We start from the raw sequence: 17,153 nt of genomic DNA, 5'->3' as shown, positions 1-17,153 counted from the left end.
CAGCTCAAGTAAAATATCAATACTTAACAGCTTATAGCCTTACCTTCGGTCCTGGAAGGCCTTGAAGACCCTACAGTTGAGATAAGAAATGGTAATATTTTGTTACTATGATTTTAAATCCCAGTATCCTGGTTTCATGTCCAGTGTGATAACTTGCTTTTCTGACAAGATGGATGAGGTAATATCTTTTATTGGACCAACTTCTGTTGGTGAAAGAGACAAGCTTTTGAGCTTACACAGAGCCGATCCAATTAAAGGTATTACCTCACCCACCTTTTCTCTCTATTATCCTGGGACCAACATAGTTACAACAACATTGCATACAACCTTTCTCTTCTGGCATACTGAGCTCATATATGCGTAATATGACATTGTCAACTATATACATATATAGTGTTTTGGAAGGTATTTTTTACATTAGGGCATACTTCATGGACTCTGGTTCGGCAATGAAGAGAGTCTATCCAAAAACAATCCAGCAGAGGTGCATGTCTGCTGCTAAGATTTTCCCGCACCACTTCTTATACACGATAAAAGCTCCATCAAAAATCTGTATAGCCATTACACTAACTTCATTCAAATATCTCCTTAAGTCTTATCCCCCAAAGTAATCAATCAGAACTTACTGCAGCACCTGGTGGGCCTTGGGGCCCGGGTGGCCCCGATACCTAAAAACCAAGGTAAAAAAGTAATTGTCATAATAAATGCTTCTGTGAAAGTACAAGGCACAGTCTACAGAAAACTAGGTATTTGGGAGCAGTGGATGGCTGGTTATTAAATCACATGGAGAATGGCGTTTGCCACTCCAAGAAGCTCATGAAAGCTTTGAGGATGCTGTCATGTCTGTGATAAGGTGGCTGTTGTGAGTCCTGCAGAGTTTCAAGAAGCACTGGTGACAAGATTCAACTGTACATCTTCTGATGGTAGTGAAAAAAGTGAAGAGAGACACTTACTGAGTCCCCTGGGTTTCCTTTTTCCCCATCCTCACCAGGTTCTCCTTTTTCTCCCTGTAAACACAACAATATAACTATGTGAACGGAAGCACCAGTGAGAGTCTAGCTCCACCAACAGCCAGCTATGAAACAGCCACAAGTTTAGAAATAGCAATCCCTTCAAGGAGGAAAGAGAACGTAGCATTTATTTACAAACATGGTTCATCTGCATCCCTTTCTACTCCCCTGAATATCTGTGCCAATATTACACACCGTGTGAAGGTTCAGGTCTCTGAAAGTGTTGTCTGAGGATGGATTTTCAGTTTAGGGATTATTCCCTCAAATCCTAGAGTTGGGGTATGGAGAGTATAACTAGGATCTACTATTATTTCACCAGCATGGAAGGTAAATTTTTCAAAAGTGCAAAGCAGTTTAGGAGTAAAATTCTATTGACTCTCATTGAGATTTAGGATCCTATATCCCTAAGTCACTTTTGAAAATGGATCTAGGGCTCCTAAATTATGTAAGCCCTTTTGAACATGTTACCCTCAGAGTTTTGGTACTTGCTCTGCCCTCTGCTTAACCCAACTTGAAAATTCATTCATTCTTTTGCACTCTTACTGTCAGTCCTGGAAGTCCAATTAGACCCGGTAATCCTGAAGGTCCTGGTATCCCTTGGTCACCTTGTTCTCCTTTCTCCCCAGTTGGGCCATCAAGACCCTAAAGATCAAGAAAGACTTTTGTTTCTTGCAATAATAAATCATGCAAATAAAAAATAGACATAACATTAAACTGAAAATTGAAAAGCTCCTTTAGTTCCTTGAGCAGCATGGGTGATGTTAAAGTTCTCCACTTCACTCCACTTGAAATCAGCGGGTTACTTGTGCATGAAAACATGCACATGTTTAAATGTTTTGCTGCCTGGTTTTGCAGTTGTGAAGTGCTCATTGCTCCATGTGAAGTCAATGGGAACACCCACATGCTTAAAGTTATGCTCATGCTGAGGTTGTTTTGTGGATTAGTGCCAAAATCTCGTCCTAGCAACTAATTCTTACGGGACTGAGAGCAATAGTCAATTATTAATAACCGTGTGGAAACACATAAGAGACACAGTGTCTTTTATTCTGTAAAGCATTATTAATTCACTATTACTTTATTCAGGGAAACAATTAGGATATGGCACTCAGAGAGCAGCCAGGGATTTCATCACTGAAAGAACGATGTGATTACTTCTACGTGTACATGTACTGTACACTAAGGAGGGTCCCTGTTCCTAAAGTTCACAGTCAAGGCCTTCAACATCTGGGAGTGTTTGCACCCAGGCTTTTGGTTCATGTCCATCTCTGCCGTGACGTGTTTGCAAACACAACTCACTGCTATGATGTGTTGTATTTACTCACCGGAGAGCCAGCTTCTCCTGCCTCCCCCTTTTCCCCCTTTGCTCCTGGGGTCCCCATAAGTCCAGTCTCTCCCTTCACTCCAGGAGGTCCCTCCTTTCCTGGGGGCCCTTGGGGACCAGGAGGCCCCACCTCTCCTGATTTACCACGTGGCCCCTAAAAAGATATTCACACAATTTAAAAATAATACTTCTACAGTTAGGGAAAGACATCAAAGTATGGGGCTTAGTTCACTGGAGTCTCTGGGCCTGACTCTCATTCACAATGAAGCTTCTTTACACAACTCAGGCAGTGTAACAGAACCTTACAGTGAGTGCAATCAAATGTAATTCAGAGGAATATGGGGGCAAGAGGCTTAGTATAAATGAGATTTAGTCCCTCTCGCTCTATTACAAGATACAGCAGGGCTAGGCAACCTGCTGCACATATGCCAAAGGCGGCACGCGAGCTGATTTCCAGTGGCACTCGGACTGCCTGGGTCCTGGCCACCGGTCTGGGGGGGCTCTGCATTTTAATTTAATTTGAAATGAACCTTCTTAAACATTTTAAAAACCTTATTTATTTTACATACAACAATAGTTTAGTTAGATATTATAGACTTATAGAAAGAGACCTTCCAAAAACGTTAAAATGTATTACTGGCACACAAAACCTTAAATTAGAGTGAATAAATGTAGACTCGGCACTGCACTTCTGAAAGGTTGCTGACCCCTGAGATACAGTATGGTGGTTTACATAGAGGTAGTGCTTAGCATATGAGTAGATGTCATTGGACAATACTCTCCTCTTGTCCATGGACAAGTAATGGGAAATTTGCAGCTTTCCTTTATCAATATTTTTGGGGTGAAAGAGGAACATTTTATGAAGTAGTGAATAAAATTCCAAAATTATTAGCAGTATCTTCAAATCTGCTGATTTTATTTTAATATTGGGTATTACATGGTGCATCTTATAGCCATCTGATGAAATTCGCTGTCACATTCCTGAAATTTTTTCTTTAAATTTTCATTTTTGCAGAGTGAAAATGATTTTTATTGTTGGTTTTTAGTGTAAACACTCAACCAATCATGGGAAAAACATTTGTGACATGTCACCAGTAAAAAAGAAATGTATGTGTGTGAGTGTAGTGGCAGAATGCACCACCTTTACATAAGTCTCATTAGAAAAGTGCTGAGGAGTCTGGTGGCACCTTAAAGACTGACAGATTTATTTGGGCATAAGCTTTCATGGGTAAAAAGCCCATTTCTTCAGTGCATCTGAAGAAGTGGGGTTTTTACCCACAAAAGCTTATGCCCAAATAAATCTGTCAGTCTTTAAGGTGCCACCGGACTCCTTGTTGTTTTTGTAGATACAGACTAACATGGCTACTCCGTGATACTAGAAAAGTACTGGAACTGCTGTGGTTTTGCTATTTGACACTTTTGCATGCAGTTCAGAGAATTTGTTCACGGAGATTCTATCCCACAAAGCTCTGCTCTGTGCAATTTTTCTTCACAGATGCATGAGGAGGATTTGGTTGTCAAGTTAAGGGCAGAGGCAGAGCTCATGTATCAACAATTATGTGAGTGAAACTGAGAAAAAGGGAGAGTGTATAATTCCTGACTTAGGACTCTATCCCACTAGCTGCTGAGCACTTTGACCCCAGTCCAGCAAAGCACTAAGGGGTCTGATTTAATGCCCTTTAAGGTCAATAGAAAGAATCCCATTAACATCAGTGGACGCTGGACTGGGTCCAGTTCAGCATAGTTCGTAAGCATGTACTCAACTTTAAGTACCTGAGAAGTCTCATTGGTTTCAATGGGGCTACTCATATGCTTAAAGAAGTTAAGCATATGCTTAAGCACTTTGCTGAATCAGACTCTAGGGGACTACTCATGTGCTTAGCGTTAAACACATCATTAAGTTCTTTGCTAGTTCAGGGTCAGAGTATGCAGCAGCTAGCTGGATTGAGCCTTAATGGGTCCAATTCTGCCTTCATGTAAACTAATGTAAATCAGGAGTAACACCATTGTTCTTACATTGCTGTAAATCTGGTACAAATGAGAGATGAATTAGAGTGTATATCTTTCATGTACACAAAAAAATGTGAAAAAGGATGCGGTTGAAAGGTTCATGTATGCTTATTATTTAGAACTGGTCAAAATTTTTTAAAATCAGTTTGCCATCCCCTTGTCCCCCCAAAAACATGGGTATATATATATTTTTTTTTGAAAAATTTTATGAAAAATGAATCCTGTTCTTGAGCAGCTACAGTGCTGCTCAAGAAAATTTCAGAATTTAACAGGTTGATGAAAACTTATGGTGAGATTTTGAATTTCAGTGGAAAAGAAAGAGAGATTGTTAGAACAATGTTCATGGAAAAATATTCCCATTGTTCACTAGCTTCAGTTATTATCAGCCATTAAATTCCCAAATCCAACAACAGAGAAGAGTCATAACTCTCATCTGCACGCAGCCTCCCTCATCTTACCTTCTCTCCATCGTGTCCAGGAGGACCCGGTAAACCAATTTCACCCTAAAGTGCAAAATCATCATAGATCATTTTTTCAAAGTGTTATTTTGCCTATTTTTACATGAGACTTTGAAACTGGAAGATAGGGCTTGTGCTATGGAAACAGTCAACAGCAAGGACTCTGGGAGAGCTAGTTTCTTATTACCAATAACCACAAAAAGAAAGGCTGCAAATGCTTAAGAGACAGGGCTCAAAACAATGTCAGAATTTTAAGGGTGATTAACTCCACTATAGTTGTTCATGCTGATTGGCAGTTCATGGCCTGGACTACACTGTAACGATGCACTGAGATTAACTCTAATATGCAATTGTGTGAAGGACAGTGGGAGTAAGAAAGCATTCTTCTTCCTGGAGTTAAGGCCATGCCTGGTCATTGTGGGAGGAATGTGAGATACGGAGAAGACAAAGAAATGATAACCGAACATGCACAAAGTGCAAGGAGGAGAAGGATTGCAGAATGTCATGGGTGATGCAGGTGGACAAGGAGCATAATCGCATCAGTATTCCAGCCTTTGATTCTCATGCATTTCTAGTTATCTTTTCATGAATGACAAAGGGAAAGTGGTACCTTCTGTCCTGGTAGCCCTGGGGGCCCAGCTACTCCTGGAAGTCCAGGAGGTCCCTAAATAAGAAAAATACACAAATGACTTTTTTTTTTTTTCAAAACCTCCTCATATTGGAGGGAAGGCAGAATTGTATTGTCTTTACATTTTTGCACTGGCAATCCTCAAAATATATTAACTTAGAAAATGAATAACTAACAGTGGGCTACAGAATAACCAAAAATAGCAATTCAAAGTCAAATATAACCATACATTTATTTCTCCACTTGATGGACGAAAAATAATTACCATGAAAATGGCATTGTTGATTATCTGCTTCTGATAATTAAGTGAATTTAATTAATTATTTGCTATTGACAATAAATACATTCTGCTTGTAGAAATCTGGTACCCAAATAGAGAACACAGATAGCAGAAAAATTCTCTATTTCTGAGTTCCCCAGTGTAGATTAAATTTAATTAAGTGACAAAATACCACAAATTTAGCAATGGTAGAAATGATTTATTTACCTGTAATTTTCAAAAGTGCCTCAATTTTTGGGTACCCAGCTTAAGACAAGCATGTTGTCATAAAGATGGGCACTCAAAAATGGAAGCCCCCAAAACAAGAAGCCACTTTTGGAAATGTTGGCTGATATGCAAGTTCCTAATGTGCACATCATCATAGTATCTGTTTGCTACATATTAAAGGTCACAGCTATGTATGTCCAGTAATGGACCTAGTTCTTCATCCCGTTTTAAATTGCCCCCTCAGGTGGGATTAATATTGATGTTTATCTCCCAGGAGATCAATGCTGGGCTATCATACATCCCTGGTATTAGGGAAGGACATGCTTAAGAGAGGACACTTTCACTGGCCTTGAAAACAGCACTACTTAGGCCCATCCTGACCTGCACTGGGCTTTCCTTACTTTGATCCTCTCTGCTGTCTGAGTGCCTGAACAGCAGTATAACCTTCACAAAGCAGGTAAACAAATAGTACTACTAATATAAGAACCTCAGGAGTATAACACAAGAAGTGCACTTCTTTTAGCAGTCAATGCTGCTTTGTAGTGTCAGCACATAACTGGACAGGCCAGACATTCTTGTGACAAGGAATTAAAAGTTTGTCCTTCTGTATCACTGTCTACTTTCCTCTAGCTGTTACTAAAATCCAGTTACTTCTTCAAAAAACAAAATGCACAGCGAGAAGAGTAAGAACTCACCATCAGGGCCAAGGTTCGTATTTCCTAAAAATTAAAAGAAATAAATAAATACAAATAAAAGTCCCACTTGAAATTAAAACTATTTCTGACCACCGTATTTGTGGGGTTTTTTCTCCTTTAACACTATACTGGTTAAAATGGCTAGGGAGTATATTACAGGCATGAAATTAAAATAAGGAGGAAAGTAGCCCTAGCCCCCTTTGTAATAGTATTCCAGAAATGTACTCCTTCTGTGCTGGGAGCACTGAGGGGCTGCCAGGAAGGCTGGATGATAGAAGTTGTGAGTAATCTTTTACTGGTAGGTGCATGACTAATCTAGAGTGAAAGACATTTCCCTGCATGGTTTATGGTCTTTTTCTAAACAATCTAATATGTATGTTCTGGGTTATTCTTATGAGGGAGTTCAGATGAACTCTGTGTCTTATTAAGAATGTGTCCTGTGTTGTCGTAAAGGACTAGCACTGTGTAAGTAAAAACCATTATTCATTGCTATTAGTATGGAAGAAGAGGTATGTTGGGCTGGATTGACATGCTTTGTTTTGTTCATTCAAAATGAAATGTGAGATCAACGTTCTTAAATTTTCTGTCTTTCCAAGGGGACGTTCTCTTCCCCTGGCCCCACCCTTCTTCCATCACCTAGGCTACTAAAAACTGTAGTGTTGGGGATCTCTCTGTCACTACGAAGCAAAGGGAGAAAGAACCCGTCTGACTGAGAGAAAGCATCACCTGGAAAACAACCAAACAATTCACTCCAGGAGCCATGTAGGATAGTTTCTCACCTGTAGAGCTTCGTTGATGTTACCCTCATAATCCACCATTTCATCCTTTCCTGGCTCCCCTTTGGGACCCTATAAAATGAACCAGATCAAGACTTGGTGTTCCCATGCAGAATGGAGTTGTCTGAATTCTTCTAAGTTAAAACTGTTCAAGGAGCGATTGATAAATACAGATGTGCGGAAGTGCTTATGGTGGGAGACTCCAGCATGTAGTACAAAGTGTTGCTAAACTGGTTGCACTTAGGTTCTATGGGTCAAATTCATCAGTATACTCTAGCTGCTTTTCCCTACTATGGCAATACAAATGAGCTATAAATAAACCCAGTTAATCATGATAAAGGAGTTTGGTAAGACACTAGGAAAACAGTCTGGAAGCTATTTAAATGGGACAAGCAGTCTTCTGCTCTTTCTAAAATTTCTTATATTTTCAAGAATGAAGCCCCTTTATTAGTCAGTGAAGTAGCACCTACCCTTGGACCAACAGGCCCCTCTTCTCCGGGTGCTCCAGGTTCTCCCTGTAACAATATAAACATTGCATTATCAAAGGTCTGGAGTTTTTTGCTGCAACTATGAAATGATTTAGAGCTAGATTGTGCAATACACTGACCCTGTGTAAGGGGCAGTGCATAGCTGTGTCATCTTAGAATTACCCTGCAGAAGGATTTCTCCTTCCCTGTTCTCTACTTGCCCCAGTGGGGGACAGTAATTTGTTACAGACCTGTATCAGGAGCAAATTACTGCCCCCCACACCTCATGCTGTCCCACTGTGCTGGCCAGTGCATTCAAGAATGACAGATCCAAATCTCTGCTCCCTCTCCACCTCTCCCTACCCACTTGCTTGAGGAGAGAGTAGCAGGTGCTCAGCTGCCACTTGCCTCTGAGCCTAAGGTCCAGGGCAGGCACTCAGACATGTGGGGATGGAGCACTCCTACTGCCACTTATGCCCCTACGCAGGCCCCTAGTCTAGGGCCCAAACTGTGTCTTAGTATATTGACTTTGACATTCCTTCTTCCATTGCTGATGGAAGGTACTGCATAGACTAAAATGATAGTTCTGTGATCAGGAGTGCGGCTCTGAGACATGATTGTGTTCAGTCACGAAAAAAGAAGAGCAAAACGGGAAATTGATTATCGTTACCAGTACTCAGAATGGTCACAATACGGGGACCTTGGGTACACAGCCTGTTGAGATGGCAGGGGGAACAGTAAAACAAGAAGTCACAATCTAAGGTTTGGGGGGACTTGAAATCAGAATGTGAAAAACACACCAGGAAAGGTGGTTCAAGCGGGTAGTACACATTAATGAAGGCAAAGGCTAGAAATGCCTTTATTGTTCAATAACATTACCAGGGATATTTGTTGGCTTTTCCTGTCTAACAGATCTCCCACCACCAAATAGCAATCCAAACTAGCAGTGTTTAAAATTCTCTGTATTGAGAAGTTTGATACTAGACACAGCTGATTGTTTCAGGTCAGGGAGATGAACATGGAGTGGCTAGCTGGTATTTTGTTGGTGATGAATAACTCTAAATCTTTGATCCTTCTACAGATTTCATTCTTTATCCTTAGACATCCCATCCCATCGAAGCCCTGATTTACAGCCAGAGTGATGCTCTGTGCTTCTGCTGCCTTAACAGGATTTTCAAGGACGATTCCCATTGTGTATGTGGCCTTTTGTAATATGCTTTTCAGAGAAGCATTCTTCAATATTATGACATAGCCACTACATATAAGTGCCTTGTACATGATAAGCTGACATCTTGTTTGAACTTCAAATGAGACTGCAAAGCTCACATTTCAGGAGCGACCATTAAACACAGTCACAAGTGCTACATCATTATGTTAGGAGGTAAAGCAAACGAGGATCAGCTGATTAATGAAGATACAGCTTTCCAATCAAAGAGACCCTTCACTCCCCAGAAAGTATATTTACATACGTATAACCCCTATTTCTTTTTCTTATTTCAAGACGTTCAGCCCAAAATACTTATTGTTGTAATTCCATCTGCTGTTTCTACTTGCAGTATACAGCATGGAGTGACTTTAAAGAAGTAGTTCCTATTTCAGCATACTAGAGGGATCTGGAAAAACATATTTTTGAGCTAAGTTTATGCCCTACTATCACTATTCCACAACACTGTCCAGCATATTCTTTATTCAGCACATTCCCCCAGAAGCTGCTTGTTTGAAAAGATTATTCAAAAGACTAGATCAGTCAAGGGAGAACCTATAAGCCTTAAAATGTTGTACATCTCCTATTTTCCTAACCTTTTAGTCCCAGTTCTTGATACACCTCTTTTGAAAGAAGAACTTCCGCTGTGCTGCAATGGTACTGAACAACATGTTCAAATTGATTTCAGGTAGCACCTTGCCCCCCTGCTAGTCCCATCAAGGTCCCCCCTGCTCTAACCCACTAGTTCCCTCCCCTTTCCTCCCGTATGCCAGGAACCCTGCCTTTCAACCCTCCTTGTCTTACTAGCATACTGGCCAACATTTTCAAACTACTTTTTTGGGAGCATCCTGCCCCTCCACTCCCCCAGTCCCACCAAATACCCCCACTGCATCCTTCCACATCCCCCAAGCCTCACTGCTCCTGCTCCAGCCCAACCAACATCCCCACTGCTTTTGCTCCCCCACTCATACCTCCATTCATTCTCCCTGTTCCCCTGCCCAGGGCCTGTACGCTGGAGCACACACGGTGAGGCAAACAGAATTACAGGACCCTGTCCTGGCCAGGCTATAATGAGCTCAGCCATAGGTGGCCTTTGGGGATACAGGCCAACAGTTACACCTGGGGAAGCAGAGACAAGACATTCACTCTTATCAGGGTGTTTGCAGCAGAATGGAACCATGCAGCCCCCCCTCTCCCTGCTGTGCCCAGTCCTGGGACTGGAGGAGGTGTTAGCTCTCCTCTTGCACCCAAAGGCCTGAGGAGAATGAGGTATGATCCCCCTGCCTAAACGACAACCCCTGTGCTGTGTTGAATCCCAGAATGAGTGGGAATGTTCCCCTCTCTGAACCCCTCATTCACCCCCCCTCTGCTGCAGCCAAAGCCTGGGGAAAATGGGGCATGGACCCCTCCTTGATATACTGTCCAGCCACCACTTTGCACTGTTTCAGCTCTGCATCACCATCACACCAAATCTACCTCCCTGCCCAGCCAAGCCCGCCCCTCTTGCACTCCCAGTGCCAGAAGCAGAGCAGAGGTCAGCCTTATTACCCAGAATCTTGTGCATCAGGTGCCTTAGTCTCTCTTACTGACTCAGAGAGAGAAAGACTGATGTGTGTGTATGTGTGTGTAGCTCACCCACAAGATTCTGGGCAATGTAGTTTTATGAGGGCAATAATGTTATTCAGTCAGGAGTCAGGACTTTTTTGGTTCAAATGGGAGTATCCCTGACATACTGGGAGAGTCAGTCAGTCTGGCTGCAACCCTTTCTTTTCCCAGAGCCTTCTCCTTGTCTAGCTCCACACCTCCTGTTCTGGACTTTTCCTTCCTCCCTTCCCTCCATCCCGCTAATCCTCAGCTATGGGTGGCCAGCATAGATTCATAGACTCTAGGACTGGAAGGGACCTCGAGAGGTCATCGAGTCCAGCCCCCTGCCCTCATGGCAGGACCAAATACTGTCTAGAACATCCCTGATAGACATTTATCTAACCTACTCTTAAATATCTCCAGAGATGGAGATTCCACAACCTCCCTAAGCAATTTATTCCAGTGTTTAACTACCCTGACAGTTAGGAACTTTTTCCTAATGTCCAACCTAAATCTCCCTTGCTGCAGTTTAAGCCCATTGCTTCTTGTTCTATCATTAGAGGCTAAGGTGAACAAGTTTTCTCCCTCCTCCTGATGACACCCTTTTAGATACCTGAAAACTGCTATCATGTCCCCTCTCAGTCTTCTCTTTTCCAAACTAAATAAACCCAATTCTTTCAGCCTTCCTTCATAGATCATGTTCTCAAGACGTTTAATCATTCTTGTTGCTCTTCTCTGGACCTTCTCCAATTTCTCCACATCTTTCTTGAAATGCGGTGCCCAGAACTGGACACAATACTCCAGTTGAGGCCTAACCAGCGCAGAGTAGAGCGGAAGAATGACTTCTCGTGTCTTGTTTACAACACACCTGTTAATGCATCCCAGAATCACGTTTGCTTTTTTTGCAACAGTATCACACTGTTGACTCATATTTAGCTTGTGGTCCACTATGACCCCTAGATCTCTTTCTGCCATACTCCTTCCTAGACAGTCTCTTCCCATTCTGTATGTGTGAAACTGATTGTTCCTTCCTAAGTGGATCACTTTGCATTTGTCTTTATTGAACTTCTTCCGGTTTACCTCAGACCATTTCTCCATGATGTCATAGCTCCTGTACTACATAACTGCAGTTGCTAGGTGTGGGCTGGTTGTCCTCAGAGTCTTCCTGCCTGCTTGGGCATTCCCACTGCAGCTTGTTTGCCTTCTTCCTGCAAATACCGTTGCACCTCAGACCCCAGCTTGTGTGGGCCTGTTGATTAATACTGCTCTGATTGCTTTGGATGTGCAAATCCTGCAGAAAATGTTGTGTGTACTGGAGAAAGTTGTTATTTCTTTTAATGACTGGCTGTAGCCATCAGGTTAGGTATAATTTAAGGGAAGTTTTTTGTATTATGAAACAATTTCCCTATTGCCGCATTGTAACTGAGCTCCGTGGCCTGGAATCCTCTGTTAAGCCACAAGTCCCTATTGTGCTTTCCTCCTCCTCTGTACCTTTTCCCCCTGCGGTCCTGCAATTCCAGTCTGGCCAATGTCACCAGCTTCCCCCTAGGAAAAAAGAGAAAAGCAACAGATTTATATAAATAAGCAGAAAGAAGCGATTCTAACAATGGCTGTGCTAGTTGTCAGCGGTTAGACCTAACAGCACTTCAGACAGGAAGCATTCCACTAGCTCAGGTAGACCTGGCATACCCAGATTTCTTTTAGGAGTTTCAGAGCACTGGGGTGACTTCCCATTTCTACACTACCCATGGGCTAAGGGGCTACAAAGTGAATGGGTGGTATGAACTGGGACCAATGGGTCATCTCTTAACTGCACTGTGAATGGAACTAGTCCTACGTGTCCTAAACATCCTCTGCTATCAGGTGTTGTTTGAGGGCTGCTAGTTCTCTAGGCAGGAACACAGCAGGAGAGGAGGTTCTGAGTCCTGATACACAATGTTCATCCTGTCCCAGCTGCCACCTATGGCACCAGATGCTGGCAGTGATTCTGAGGGACTGTTTGCTTACAAACTCTATAGGGAAATCATTTGAACACAGGTAGGTTTTTCCCCCCAGGAAATGGAGTTCATAAATTTTCTGACTTTCAGCATTTAAAATAACAAACTAAAGAACTCTGCAGGAGCTGGCTAGCTTATGAAATCTCCACAGTGCATAATTGCAGTCAGGTGCAGACAAATGCAAACTTCAACCCTTTCCTAAATACCCTGAGCTAGGTACGTTCTCATGCAAAAAGGAAACACAGACTTCATTGGAGGAAAAAGACGCACCTTTGGTCCTGGAGGCCCAGGTAGTCCCGGGTGTCCGGGTTCCCCTTTACCTCCCCCGAGTGCATTGCCAGCATCTCCCTTCTCTCCCTGGTTCAAGGAGGAATAATCCACTATCAGTTAAATCAATTTCTCATTCTGTAACTTCACCAGTCAGGTTGATGGTGTTGAGGTGGGGGGAAGCAGGACAAGGTTTGGAAGCAGGACAAGGTTTGGTTGCAGGACAAGGTTTGGTTGCTGAAGAAACTGGCTGCATCTTACTTAGTTGTTTACTGGTGAATTTTAGAGCTGAGAACTGGAGACTGATAAAACTGGCTAGAGAGCGCTTCTCCCCATGCCACTGCATCTGGAGTTGTAGCCCCTCCTGTTATTGGACTTCTGTGCCTGTACACAGTTCTGCCAATGCAGTTCATATCTGACTCCCCACATGAGGAGACAGTCTCACACTGGCTCTCATCAGTATAGAATATAGCCATGGAAGCACGAGCAGTGGAGGAGCTAAGTTCCCTGAGTACCCACCTCGTATCTGATGGGCACACACTCAGGGAGGCTAGCCCCTCCCACCACTTGCGGTGCTGTGGCTACACTATGTGAGCTCGTGAAATCGGACCCCCAGCTCCATGTGTAGACTCACCCTCAGTCAGCAGCGTGTTGGCAACATTTAAACAAGGGGCTCCCTCAAAAATTCTCCACCTGTCAGTCAGTCATACATGTGACATGGCTTGAAAAACACCCCCAACCCTCCCACTATCATGCACAAAATCCATTCATTCCATACTCTTCCTCTGGCCCCAATCCATCAGTCCTTTCAGCCCCACCCCTTTTGACCTGCTGGCAACTCTCCATCATCTCATCTGACAGCTTTGGAGACTGAAATCCTTTCTGTGGTCACCAAACAGATACAGCCTTGGCAGTACCAGCACAGGCTTCCCCACATTGCTCTGCCACTGTGTCTCAGTCCCTTTCTATAAGAACCATTCTAATAGTGCAATAGGTCGACTCATTCAGTCCATTGGCTCTCTGTTGAAGAGTTAGTGCCAGTTGTAATTGCATTTGGGGGCGTGTGTGTGACATGCACTGGGAGCTGTACAGAAACCACCCTCTCATTGTATATACAGCATCAAACAGCCATTGAATGGTAAGCAGCATTTTAGTCATCACTGATCTGGACATGATTTGTGAGCCAGTATCCTAAAGATGAAAGGATTTATATTCTCCTGTCAGTCCCCTAAACCACTCATTCCTCTTATTCTGTAGACCAAGTTTACCACTGTCACAGGCAGCTGTGTCTCCAGTGCCATCAATGGAGTTGCACCCAGTTAGACCAGCAATATGTTTGACCCCAAATGTTTTATTTCCGGTTGGATCCCAGTGTTTTGTTTGGGTTGAAATAAATCAAATTTTCACGCTAGGTAGCTGGGTATTTTTTTAAAAAAGCTACATAACAAAATAAAAATAAGGCTATTAATCTAAATCAAATGGGATCCAGCTGCTCTTGGGACTGGTCTTGAAACTGCCACCTTGCAGGGATTGAAGAGGGGGGGTACCATAAAGGTAGGGTAAGAAATGTGCTGTGTTCTTCCTCTCGACATAAAATTAATTCCCTCTCCTCAGTGGAACTGGCCATGGAATCATGTTCATATTATCTGCAGAGCCTGACCTTCTCCTATCTCTAGGGTAGAGTACAGGTAATAGTATTCAGTGTATTTGTGTGTGTGTGCATATATATGTGTAAGTGTGTATGCAAGCATATGTGCATACAGTTTAGGTAGTTCAGTGCAAGCTTCTTTGTTAGGGGAAGGAAAATGGGAAAGTGTGGCAAAAGTCAGAGAACATTCAAACCTTCTGTCCTAGGAATCCAGGAAGCCCAGGATCACCAGCTCTTCCCTTCTCCCCCTGTTGGTGAAAGGCAGAAATGGTCAGGGGGCGGCTTTAAGGGCTTCCATTACTTGTGAGATCAGTGAAAGTGCTACTGAATCCATAGAGCGCATCTGATACAACACAGCAAACATTCCTAAAACTCTTCTTTTCCCTATGGGACGCCCTTTTAAGAGGCAGCCAAGGCTTTCTCCCTGCCTTCACTATCTGCTCAACTGTGTCATCATTTTCTCTTAACTCTGACATCTTTTCACCTTATGTTTTAGAAAGCCAGTACGTGTCACTGTCTGTTCCCTTCCATGAAACTCTTAGCATTAACATGTCACTGTACAATGATCCCCTACCAAGTTAAAGGTCATTTTGAACTTTAAAACTAGCACTTTGATTTATGTATTTTCCTCCTTGTTCTAACAGCCAAAACTCAACAAACGCATTGCAGATGGGCAGTGCTTGGTGTTAATTCTTTGCCACCTGCACACATGCTCCTTGTGTAGAACACAAGTTGTTGCTAGTCCTTTCATGTGGCAAATGAATGTTTGAAAGTAAATGCAAGATACAAATGGTCGCATGGAATCAAGTAAGAGAGACATTTTCACACAAGATGCTATTGGGGTAATTCCGTGGCTGGTGTCAATTGTTAGAGCTCATTTAAGTAAATGGAGCTATCACCATTTACACTCGTTGAGGAACTGCTCAATTAAGTGTAAATGACTGAAGTCATCTTAGGGCCTGATCCTTGACTTCTCTGGAAGACTGTGTGTTCTGAGATGCAGGGAATATGAAACTGGGTCCTCTGTGCAAGCCAAATATTAGGTAAAAATTCAAAAACTTGTGACTGAATAGCATTGCGCAGTGCTGCTTGATAGTGCAGCAATGCCCCAGATTGTCTGAGGGGCACCTACCGAAATAACTCTTTTCATTTCGGTTCTGAAAGACATTCCTGCTCCTGCTGCTGCCACCTATCGCTTCTGAATATGACTGCAGCTGATGAGCTTGAAGGGCATCCTTACAGCATTCCTCCAAAGGAATCAAACTCACTGTACTGGAAGGGCATCTCAGAGATACTCAGATACCCTTTGTTCGACCTTTAGATATTTTCTGTTTGTGCACCTGCTAGTACATTGATAATAACAAATCCTCTTCTCCATCAGCAGGCTCTAAAGAATTAGTGCATCATCTCTTTTAAGCAGCCAAACTCTCGAGAGCTCAGTGCTGATGAAGAGGAGTGAAAACAGGAATAGGGAAAATTACAGGGTCAGAAGAGGACCAGATAGGCCATCCTTGTCGTGACCCCTAAGCTGTCAAGACCCCAGCAAGAGGAGTAGTCTGACTGAACTGAGTTGCGAGAGGAATAATCAGATTTTGGATAAATTCCACACTGAAACGAGTAAAGGATAGACACAGACCGCTCCATGGATGTTTTTCTGAAGTGACTTTGTTTAGCTTGCAGTCATATCTTTTGTGTGCCTGAAGCCATCAGTACAATGCACATCTCTTAAAATTTTTCTGCCACAATTGGCTCACTTACTGCCTTATAAGTTCCGATTAAGATCCTGCTATAATCTGTCTACAAGGTGCAAACTGTAAACCAAACCCTTATCTCCAGCATTTCCATACGTGATGAGATGCTTGTACAACAGGCTCTATTTAAACAGCTGACAGGGTTTTGGTTGCTGTAGTTTACAATCATTTTAGTCTTTAAGAGGATGTCTCTAGTACAATTACACTTACCACTAGAGAAAAGGTATGTTCTTTCCTGTAATTGTTAGTTCTCCAAAGTTAGTAATTTTTATAAATGATGATGATGACTATGATTTTTTTACTATCTTTTTTACTATGATTAGTCCCCATTTCCCCAACCTTTTTCTCCAATAGCATTGGATAATACTTGGGTTTAGATTTATTTAAACTCTTTAAAGAGTAACTCACACACGAACAGTTATGTGACTGTATTTTTCAGTAGCATACAGGTACATGGAATCTCTTTTAAGGTGGGTTCATGCAGAAGCTTGGTCTATACAGCCTTTTAAAGTATTTATACAGGACCTTGGACCACAAGCTTGGTTCTATTACAACAACAAAATTGAAAGAAAAAATATAGCTAATGAATTTATTTTTCCTTGCATGCATGACTGAGATATTTTAATCTTCTAGAAAGACAAGTATATGAATTTCAACAGAGTCCAAGGACTGACATCTAACATGCAAGGTGCCTGCAAAAGTGTTCTGAGAAGGGGCATGCAATGTATGGCTCTTCAGAAATTAATTAAAAGAAAGCTATCCTTGTTCTAGACAACTCTGCATCCCACCGAAAACAGCACAGTTATCCATTTTACAAGACTCTCTGATCTCCAGGTTAGTATAAGTACTC

General features: G+C 42.4%; 1 protein-coding gene across 1 annotated transcript in view; it reads right to left on the bottom strand.

Moving 5' to 3' along the window:
- The window catches only part of COL13A1 (collagen type XIII alpha 1 chain), a 160,196-nt gene that overhangs the window by 30,739 nt on the left and 112,304 nt on the right, over positions 1-17,153 (bottom strand). The window contains exons 24-36 of the mRNA XM_075072611.1: positions 14,747-14,800; positions 12,908-12,994; positions 12,132-12,185; positions 7,856-7,900; positions 7,389-7,457; positions 6,610-6,633; positions 5,410-5,463; positions 4,800-4,844; positions 2,333-2,485; positions 1,554-1,652; positions 954-1,007; positions 627-668; positions 44-70 (exon numbers count right to left, since the gene is read on the bottom strand). Of these exons, the coding sequence (XP_074928712.1) occupies positions 44-70; positions 627-668; positions 954-1,007; positions 1,554-1,652; positions 2,333-2,485; positions 4,800-4,844; positions 5,410-5,463; positions 6,610-6,633; positions 7,389-7,457; positions 7,856-7,900; positions 12,132-12,185; positions 12,908-12,994; positions 14,747-14,800 (807 nt within the window). The remainder of the gene's footprint in view (positions 1-43; positions 71-626; positions 669-953; positions 1,008-1,553; positions 1,653-2,332; positions 2,486-4,799; positions 4,845-5,409; positions 5,464-6,609; positions 6,634-7,388; positions 7,458-7,855; positions 7,901-12,131; positions 12,186-12,907; positions 12,995-14,746; positions 14,801-17,153) is intronic.

This window comes from Chelonoidis abingdonii, chromosome 15 (assembly GCF_003597395.2).
Source record: "Chelonoidis abingdonii isolate Lonesome George chromosome 15, CheloAbing_2.0, whole genome shotgun sequence".
Lineage (NCBI taxonomy): Eukaryota > Metazoa > Chordata > Testudines > Testudinidae > Chelonoidis > Chelonoidis abingdonii.
This window is presented reverse-complemented; position numbering and strand designations above follow the sequence as displayed.